Here is a 9,350-nt window from a genome sequence, read left to right as displayed (position 1 = left end):
AGAGATTCTTTCTGACAGGACAGAATTACTGTCTACAACTTTACTGAAGACTTTAAACTAATTAAACCAAAAGTTCTAATTCTATTTTTTCTTATTTTTTCTGAAAATTAGAACCTTTTTATAGTTTCATGCTCGGACCGCCATCAATGTTAAGCTAATCTTTTGTAGTTTTTATAAAAAATCAGATTTTAAAAAAATACGCTTTTTTAGATAATCAATTTTTAATTTTTTGGTAACATCTTTCTCGAAAATAAAAAACCAATAGCATAAAAAAGCATCTTTTGCCCATAGAAACATCTATGTAAAGTTTCAGTAAAATCAAAAAGAGTATTAAGAAAACTACTAAAACTGGGACATTTTTTGTGGAATTGCTCACCTGTCAGTGAATGTTAGATATGTCCATATGCGTTGTTCATTTTATTATTTTCGTTTCCGTTCGCATCAGATTCAAATGTTATAGTGCTCATTTATACAGTTCAAATTAAATTGTAAATACTCTCAGGTAAATACGTAATACCATTTTTCGGCCGTGAACAAGTGAATAATAGCAAACAAACGATCGCGCGATCACTTTTTTCATTCAATGGAGGCGCACTGTATTATTACTTCACGTTCAATTTCGAAGCAAGTTTTGTAAGAGGGAATAAACTACACATAAAAAATGTCTTAGACAGTGAAGCCAAGTAACTATGCTAAAAGCGTACCACTTTCGGAAAAATAGTAGTCGCAAGTGATTCTGAAAAACTTGAGTGCTCTAAAATTCAAACCACGCACACTATTCTGCACCACGCTGTATTGCGTCAATCTATTCTTGAATCCGTAGATATGAGCGGTGGTCGTATTGTCACTTAAAAGTCCAGCCTGGTATAACCCCAACAATTCATATGAGAACGATGATAGGCGAATGCATTATATTTTAGAACGGGTAGTATTGGAGATGCCTTAATCAGTTTGCCTTACCACTGTTTTTACTGAAGTATCGTATCGTAAACTATAATTTTATCTTGTCGGCTTCCTCAGACATAAATAACAATCTCAATGCAATCTTAAATATTTCTGGTAAATTGAACAAAACGTAACTTATAACTCTTTTTTTTTTCAACTAAAAAATAGAGTACATCAACAGTTGTTGGAATTCGGCTATGTTATTCCTTTGAAATTTCTGTTATGTTTTTTAAAAGCTTTTATAACTGAATACACAATTAGTAGGTCTATTATATAACTAACCAAACGTGCCTTATCATTTGATCAAATAAACATACGTTCAACATATGATCGGAAGCGTGTGCAAAAGTTAACTAGATTATAAATGCGAATGGCATTTGCCATGTTCGAATAAGCAAACGGTAATAAACTACCGCTCTAAGCACAAGCGGTCAATCTTCATTTTCGAGCCCTCGTCACTGGTGGTTTGATTCCCAACAAAACACAGAGCTGATTCCTGATTTTCCTGGCCTCCTCCAGCTCTCCATCCCATTTCTCCTCACTCAAGCTGGACAAAACTTCATCCAAGTTTTCTTCCGGAATGCAAGTTTGATCACCGTACACCAACAATGTTTCATACATTTTGAGGGCAGTTTCACGTCGGATATTGACACACAGCATACCTAAATACATCACTAGCTTGCTGAGAACACGCTTGCATATACGTGGTGCAAGCATAAGCGCGCAGTACACGGGTATAGAATTGAAGAACTTTTTACTGTGGGTAACCAGATCGTTAACAACAGTAAAAATGGCCTCAGGAAATGGTGAGGATTCATCATTCAGCAGTAATCGTGAGTTCGTTGACGACGACAGCAATTCGGCAATAAACTGGAAAGTGGATGTCATGAATAACGTATCTTTAACAGTTTTTTCTTGAAGAATTTTCAAGACAGTCTCTCCAAAGTGAGGAATAAAATCTTCATGAGTTTTCAGATAATCGTTCATAATTTTAGCAGCGCAGCTATGTAGTGATTCGGTGGGAGCTCCAACCGACAATATCAGTCCTTCTGCTACACTGTTCATATATTCTGGGAAATTTAGCAACTGTATAAAAAGTGGGAATGTGTTATGTGGAAACAACCACAGGATTTCCGTGGTATCCTCAGGGAATATCTTCTTCAGTTCATCCTTGTGTGAAATGTGTGGGACTACTGGTTGATGGTAAATTAATGAAACGAATATCTTTCCTGCAACAGCTCGAATTTTATCGATTCTTTCAACCGATTGTTTAGCGATAGCGACCATGCATTTGTTAACCATTTCCGCTGTTAACAAACTCGGAGGACAGGATGTCAAAAACTGATGCAATGCATGAATTCCCGCTTCGCGTACCCACGAACCTATATCTCCACGATTGTCAATAGCATACTCTTCTAAAGCTCTCATATAAATTTTGTAAACTTTTGCGAGATCTAGTTTTTCGTCTGTGAAATTAACTGTTTGCACAATGTTAGCCAAAGCTTTAATGCAATCTCGTCGCATTTCCGAATGGTTATAACCAACGGCAAACATTTCCGGCAATACTGTTTTCTCGTCAATAACGTTCAAAATTTCTGCGAGCCTAAGTTCCAACATAAACTTAGGCAAAGCCCCGAGTGCGGAAGCAATACCCTGTGCTTTAGGCTCGACTTTAGTTTCACGAAGGACTTTAATATAGTTGTCAATTAGACCAGTTAGTTTGAGTGGATTCTCAGAACGGTAATATGCAGTGCAGAAAGCTGAAAAGGCACACACCGCAAGCTCCCTTGTAGTAGTTTTTTCATCAATGATTGATTCATCCAACAGAAGCTGCCAGGATTCTGAAAAAATAGAAATTCGTATTCGTCGATTGAAGTAAAAATATTTTACAGGCACTTACCAATCTGTTCAACATTGAGTGGAAGTTCTGCCTCGCTACAATTTTGGATAAAACTTGCACAGCCATGCTTCATGTAAGTTCCGCTCATACCCTTAAATTGCCCGCGCTGTCGAAACTTTATCACTAATTGTCCACCACGCTCAACAATTTGTCCATTGATGTATGATTGATTAATTTGGTCTGCGCCCTGTAACTTTCGCAATGAAAGAACAATTTCTCCGATGGCCAGTGTTGCTCCATGACGAGCATTCAGATCTGTTGTTTCTGTCATGTCATACAATTTTGGCAAAACTGTGCTACACATATAATCAGGATCCCGTTTGGAAAAGTTACTTAACGCCTGAGCGGACAGCTCACGGATATTCGTGTCCCAGTGGTTGATTTTACGAGTGGTGAGATGATCTGCAATGAAAATTAGATGGCAAAGTAAAACAGACAGGTTCATTCACAAAACAAACACAAAAAAAACTCACCAATTAGCTTTCGTCTATACTCTTCAAATTGTGCAATGAAGTCACTTATTTGTAGAAAAGCATTACTACGTACAGCTACTGAGAAGAAATCTGCCATCGTCAATATGTCGATTCCATGCGGAAAGTTCCCTAGCCGCCCTACGCTTTCCTGGAATGCAGCCGATGCTGCCCGGCGGCAGTTAATTTCGCGATCAAAAACAGCCGTTACCAACAAGGCAGAGGAGATTTGCTCGACAAAGGGTTGTAAGATAGTCGGATGAAATGCTCTTGCAAAGGCCCAGCACATATAGCAAGCGGCGTCCCGAATGTTCTGACCTACGTTTCGATATCCGAGAATTTCATCATAAACCAGTGCTTGCATCAACAATGGTATAATTTCCGTGAGACGGGCCGGAAGCAGTAGGCCACGTCGAGCCAATTCTGCCAACGCTAAACATGCTCCATGCCAAGCGTCATCCTGCTCCAAGGGATTGATAAGCTCAATAACCGATGAAACAACTTCATCACCAAGATCCTTCGGTAGCCGATTTGTAATACGGCCAATACCTTTGGCAGAACTCCACCGTACTATGGTGGCATTACCCTTCAATCCTAGCAAAAGCCTTTCAATAATCTCTTCAATTTCCGCTGGAACCTCTTCATCATCATCTGCTTCATCCGGTGAAGATTCATCTGGTTTTGGAGATTCTCTTTGAAGCGAAGCAACTGTTACAGGTTTATGCACATTCGCCAAAAGCGATCTTGCTCCTCGCTGATAGCGCCACTTGGCGATTCGAGGAGGAAGGAGGACCATTCCAATTCGCTGGCTAATTTTAATGCAGATTTTATAGACCTTGAAATTCTTGGATATTTGTTCGAAGTCCAGATGCAAAATCCAGTTTGCAAGATTCTCGGCGTATGGCAAAAGGTCCTCACGTTTCCCATGCTTCAACACACACGCAATTCCAAGAAGTGTACCTATCTTAGGATCGACAACAATATCGGGTGCCTTGGCCCAATCTAGGAATTCCGCCAAATATACCTTCTTCACATCCTGTCTGATTAGGAATTTTGCAGTCAAATAAGCTGCAATCGGTGTGCAAGTATCTTCCTTGAAGCAGTTTATTCGACAAACCTCGTATATTCGTTCCATCGTCCCTCGGCCGCCAACGTCACTGTCCAATCGGCTCAAGTCGAAAGGATTTAATACTAAAATCGAAAGCCATAGCAAACATAAAAAGCGTGTTTCCCAGTTCTGCCAGTCTTCCAGATCTTGACGTTCCAAATATCCGAGTACGAAGCTCAAATGTCGAATCTCGTGCGGAAGATATTTTTGAAAAGCTTTGAATGTACGAACCTTGCATATCTGGTATAAATATTTTGCGGCTTTATGCTTCACTAACTGACTTCGTTCCTGGTCAAGAATGTGAGCTAAAATAGCGTGCACCAGCTCTTCTAAGCTTCCATCCAGAAGATGCGGCTGCTCTTGATATTTGCCAAGTATTTCCGAATATTCTTGATAAGCTTCCTCGAATCTATCTTCATTCGCCAATTCAGATGCCGGAAGCTGCCGAATCATTTCGAACACCCGTGTCCGATCCTGTACGGCAAAGGCATCCAAAACATTCTGCGGCCCATCGTCAGGATTTTTGCACTCATCTGCTACAGATTCCACCATTTTAGATTACGATTTTGCCTTTTATTTAGTAAAACAACTAACTTCGGGAACAGTTGTGCTTTTCTTATTTTCCGAAAAAATGACTCAACGATCCGGCAGGGCACGGCAACGTTGACAGAGGAAAAAATAACAATAACAAACAGTAGTAGTATGCCACAGTTGATCGGATCTGATTTTTTATTCGGACGAAACGAGAGTTGAGTGAATTCGCCTACCCAATTCCTAACACACACAAAAATATATTACCAAGTGAAAACAACGTAAATTTACGTAAACCTAAATGTTTTCACTGGTTTAGGTAAATAATACGCATAAAACTCACCTAAAAAAAAATTTACGGTATATTTTGTAATAAGAACAGTAAATGGACAATGTTTTTATTGTAACAATTAAAAGCATGGTATTTTTACTGTAAGCTTGCAGATGTTTTTTGCTATCACCATGTTTTAACAATGTTTTTTGTTGTTGAATCTACCACCGACAACAATTTTACCATGGAAAACATTGTCAGTGACTTTGAAATGTATGGGAAAAGTTAATGGAAAAAGCTGTGAGGATACATAACAATCCCCCTTTTTCATGGTAAAAATGGCAAAAACAATGTTTTTCATTGTTCTGGACAATGATTTTTAATGTAAAAATGGTGTATTTACAATGAAAAACGTAGTTAAATTATGGTATAACTATGTACAATTACAGCAACTTTTAAGGTTTTTATGATATTATTTTTTTCGGGTTTCCATTAACCAGTTTTCAACGCTGTTGCATACAACACTTCTCGTTCAGTGTATCGCCGCATCGAAATGCGTAGAGGTGGTAACAAGTATACTGCTATAAAAAGTGGGAATAAACGAAGAGCAGGTCTCTTTCATCTGGTTACCTTCAACATTGACGTTTGGATTGCTGCTCGACATAACCGAAAGTTCCGTTCTGCTTTTTAGTGTCGGTTAACAGAAAGTTGTAAGTAATAAGTTTCGCTCCGGTCCGCTTCCGCTTCGGTAATTAAATAATACACGTTTCGTAAAAAACGCAAGATCATTTCATTTGAAAGTGTTAATCATCGAGAAATCAACACTAAATCACTTGCAGTGTGATGTGACGAATTGAGTCAACCCAAGAAACAATTTTTGGCTAAATAAGCGCTTTTATAACTAATCTTATTCAGCTGACGGCTGAAAATAGGTCGAATAATGTATTTCTAGCTGTTTGATCAGTTTTAATCAGTCGGTTTTGGAGAATCAAATCAACTACCTGTTACATTCGACTTCCTAAATAGCCGAACACGGGCTTGATAAGAAATAACTCAGTCATTTGATAAACTTTTATACATGCTGATCGTTTCTGTAGAAGCGATTATTCATACTTTGTAAAGCTTGTAGAACAACTCTTTAACAGTCAACAGTAGCTGGCTTATAGTCTATATAAGTGCTTTTTCAGCTTTATTACAGCTATGATTCAAAATATAGAATGGTCTTAATTAGACAATTTTTTTTGCTTGGGCGATTCGGACACATTTAAATCTTTCGATGTTTTGCACTTGTGTGTGTATTTTTCATCGTTTATTTTTATATTATTGTTAGTGAAAATTACCTTTTTAGTATCCAATTAATTTACTGCCAGTCTCGAATCTCGAACTCATGCTCATGAGGTTCCTGGTAGAACGCGGTACCGATTCGTATATCTTGACACACATGCAAACGTATCGATTTAACACATATGTATATTTCCAGTTTATTTCATAAACAATTTTACATTGGCTGTACATATACTGAATTGTAGCTGAACAAGCGCTTCAGCATTTGTATCATATCCCTTGAACACGATAGAACACGTTTTGTCAAAGTGACTGTCCTCTGTAATTGGTCGATTTAATACAAGGCATTATAGAATTTTATTATTGGTGGGTACGGCTAGCCGTGCTGCAAAAACTATCATTATTTTCGTTTGAACTGTTTGTTTCTGTTTACGAAGTGGATACACTAGCAATGATTTCTACAATTTCTACAGTTAGGGATACAAATGCTGAAGCGCTTGTTCAGCTACAATTCAGTATATATACAGCCAATGTAAAACTGTTTATGAAATAAACTGGAAATATATGTACGGGTTAAATCGATACCTATGCATGTATGTCAAGATAGACGAATCGGCAGCGTGTTCTACCAGGAACCTCATGAGTATGAGTTCGAGATTCGAGTATTTTTTTTTTGGTATTGGAATTGGATACTAAAAATAGAAAAATAAGCGATGAAAAATACACACAGAAGTGCAAAAAATCGAAAGATTTGGATGTGTTCAATTCGTCTATACAATAAAAACAAATGTCTAATTTGGACGAATATATATTTTGAATTATATTAATCGTAGCTGTAATAAAGCTGCAGAAGCACTTTTTCAGAAAAACAGAATGTACAATTTTAGCCATGGAATTGTCATATAGGCGCTCATTTATACTATAAGCCAGCTGTTGTTGGCTGTTAAAGAGTTTTTCTACAAGGCGTACAAAGAATGAATCATCGCTTCTACAGAAACGATCAGCATGTATAAAAGTTGTTCAAATGGCTGAGTTATTTCTTATTAAGCCCGTGTTCGGCTATTTAGGAAGTCGAATGTAACAGGTAGCTGATTTGGTTCTCCAAAACCGACTGATTGAAAGCTGATTAAACACTTAGAAATATATTATTCGACCTATTTTCAGCCGTCAGCTGAGTAAGATAAGTTATAAAAGCGCTCATTTAGCCAAAAAATGTTTCTTGGGAAGTATCAAGAAGCGTTTATTCAACCAGTTGGTTTAGTGTTTGATTAATGTTGTCTAATAGCTATTTTTTTAAATAAAAATAGCGCTTAACCAACCAACAATTAAATCATTACATGGAGTATTTCACAAGTTTTTTTAAACCTGAATTTATTGCTTGTTCAGCTGATAAATCAACCTGAACGTTGTGGCAATCCGTTTCACCTGTATGTAGACTTTATTCAGCTATTTTGAAATTATTAGCTGTTTTATTCAGCCCAAATGTTTGTTGGGAAGTGCAGAAAACACTTGAAGTACACTGTAAAAAAATGACACGTTACTGCCAAGTGGATTCCACTTACTTCTGTGCAGGGTTGATATTTGTTGACACTCTTGAGTGAAAAAGAAAAAAAGCATCCATAAACGTTATTTTTTTACAATCCTTTCAGAGTTCTCCCTTCCCGCTTTTTGCGATGGAAGCAAGACAACAAAATCAGTTTATCAGTTAACGAAGATTGTCAAGGCATCGGTCAGTGTCAGTGAAAAAGTGTATCGGTGAGGTTTATTTTGGTTGAGTGGACTGTTTGTGTTTCTTTGTCGCTTTGAAGTGAAGATCATTTGGATGGATTTTTCGTCAAATTTTATTCCGTAACCGTGAACGATGCGCGCGATCTATTTCATCTGAGTATAACAGCACGTTACTAGGACGAAAATCTAGTGTATGTGAAAGAGTGCTGCGATCATTGGAAGTGAAAATTGAAAATGATTGGCTGTAATTTTCGAAGAATTTTGCTGGGGAAAATGACTTTTATCAGCACTGCTTCTGTGCTAATAGATGAAACATTTCATATCTACGTGGAATATACTTGCGTTTCAGTTCACAGCAAAAAATCAAGTGTCTTACATTCCGGTTTGCCATGTCATGCATACCAAAATCAATCATTTTACACTCAGATTTCAATGCTTACACAGGTCAAATCCCAAAACACGTTAAAATTCCGTGGATTTCAATAAAAATCGGTATGGGTTGACGTAATAAAATGATGAGGTACGTAGTTTGACATTCATGTGTGAAGAGCATTAGGATTAACGTGCGATTTATTTTAGTGTAATCGTGACATTTTTTATAGTGATAGTTCAGAATCAATATTAATGAGTGTGTAAAATTTTGTCATAAAACTACCTAAATCTGCGTATTTTTGACGCAAATCAACCCTTCTGTGCGGGAAGGTACTTTTAGGTAAAAGTGATTTACCTACTTTTGAGTACCAGCACGGAAAACATCATTTAGATAAAACTGAATACCTTGAATTATCAATATCAATATCAAAAACTCCTTACAAATTTTACCCAAAATTAAGTATTCGCATTTTATTGGCCCTGACTACCCTGTTGTATAAAATTGGTCACATACAGACGTCCAAGCAAAAACGAAACTTATTGAAAACTTCGTGTAAATTTTTAAAGAGAATTGCGTTATAAATCACTTGTATACTAGCGCCGCCTGGTGACCTTATCGCTACACACATATTTTTTTCGCTGGTGTACGAGGCTGGCGTCACTGGTAGCGCTATCTGGTTACGAATTGCTACTACAAAAAACTTTACACAAGTTTGGAACTCAGCTTGGACGTCTGTCTGC

General features: G+C 37.4%; 1 protein-coding gene across 1 annotated transcript; it reads right to left on the bottom strand.

Moving 5' to 3' along the window:
* Positions 1 to 415: 415 nt before the first annotated feature.
* Positions 416 to 5,118, bottom strand: LOC129724479 (tubulin-specific chaperone D). The gene is made up of 3 exons (XM_055679416.1): positions 3,319 to 5,118; positions 2,846 to 3,247; positions 416 to 2,786 (listed from the first exon to the last, which is right to left on the bottom strand). The coding sequence occupies exons 1-3, from the start codon at positions 4,973 to 4,975 to the stop codon at positions 1,384 to 1,386; spliced, it is 3,462 nt and encodes a 1,153-aa protein (XP_055535391.1). The 5' UTR covers positions 4,976 to 5,118; the 3' UTR covers positions 416 to 1,383.
* Positions 5,119 to 9,350: the final 4,232 nt, after the last annotated feature.

This window comes from Wyeomyia smithii, chromosome 2 (assembly GCF_029784165.1).
Source record: "Wyeomyia smithii strain HCP4-BCI-WySm-NY-G18 chromosome 2, ASM2978416v1, whole genome shotgun sequence".
Classification (NCBI taxonomy): domain Eukaryota; kingdom Metazoa; phylum Arthropoda; class Insecta; order Diptera; family Culicidae; genus Wyeomyia; species Wyeomyia smithii.
Note: the sequence above shows the minus strand (reverse complement) of the source record. Positions and strands in the feature narration are given on the sequence as shown.